General features: G+C 73.5%; 1 protein-coding gene across 1 annotated transcript in view; it reads left to right on the top strand.

Moving 5' to 3' along the window:
- Positions 1-179: 179 nt before the first annotated feature.
- Tpd52l2 (tumor protein D52-like 2) overlaps positions 180-805 on the top strand; it is a 22,821-nt gene continuing 22,195 nt past the window's right edge. The window contains exon 1 of the mRNA XM_013030391.1: positions 180-363. Within this exon, the coding sequence (XP_012885845.1) occupies positions 198-363 (166 nt within the window). The 5' untranslated portion in view covers positions 180-197. The remainder of the gene's footprint in view (positions 364-805) is intronic.

Below are 805 nucleotides of genomic sequence, written 5' to 3' on the forward strand. Positions count from 1 at the left end.
CCTGGGCCTCTCGCGGGCGGGGTCCGCCTGGGAGGACGCGCCACCGCCTCGGCTTCCGGCCTCGCTGCAGCTTCGGCCTATCAGGTTGGAGCGCACAAACCGAGCTGGCCAACAGACGCTCCCCATTGGACGGCTCTTGCGAGGGCGGGACGAAGGCGAGGCGCCCGCCCGAGCGGAAGTGGGCTGGCGCAGCGTTGATGACGCGTCGCCGCGGGGCTCGGCACTTCCGCTGGCTTGTGTGTACTCGGCTGGCGACGCCCGGCGCCGCCCGCACCGCCGGCGCTTCTCCTCCGGCGCCCGCCACCCCGATCCGACCCCAGCTGCCTCTCGGCCGTCGCCGGACCATGGACTCCGCAGGCCAAGGTACCTGCCGGGCCCGCACTGCACGGGCGCCCCGACTCCCGGGGCTCCGGCTTCGCCCTCCCCCGGGTTCCCGCCTCACGGCCCCCGTCGCGGCTTGGGCCCCGGGCCCCGAGGCTTACGGGGGTCGCGGTGCGCGTCTCGGGCCTCTGCGGCCCTTGCGGCCGCTCCTGGTTCCCGGAGTGGCTCTCGTTCTGCCCGCCTGCCTGGTCCGAGTGCAGGGCCCCCGTGGGGACCCCAGCGGGCGCCGGCCCTGGGCCCAGGCGTTCCTCCCCGTGCCCCTTGGGTGGCAACGCTGCTCCCAGCCCAGTCTACTTAGGGGTTTCCTCTCGGGGCGAAGGCGAGGTGAGCGGGGCACACCCAGCACTCCAGGCCGGTTTCCAGCACACACACACACACACACCCCAAACACGCACACACGCCACACACAGACCCCAAACACACA

The sequence above is a fragment of the Dipodomys ordii genome, unplaced genomic scaffold (assembly GCF_000151885.1).
Source record: "Dipodomys ordii isolate 6190 unplaced genomic scaffold, Dord_2.0 Scaffold129, whole genome shotgun sequence".
NCBI classification, from domain to species: Eukaryota; Metazoa; Chordata; class Mammalia; order Rodentia; family Heteromyidae; genus Dipodomys; species Dipodomys ordii.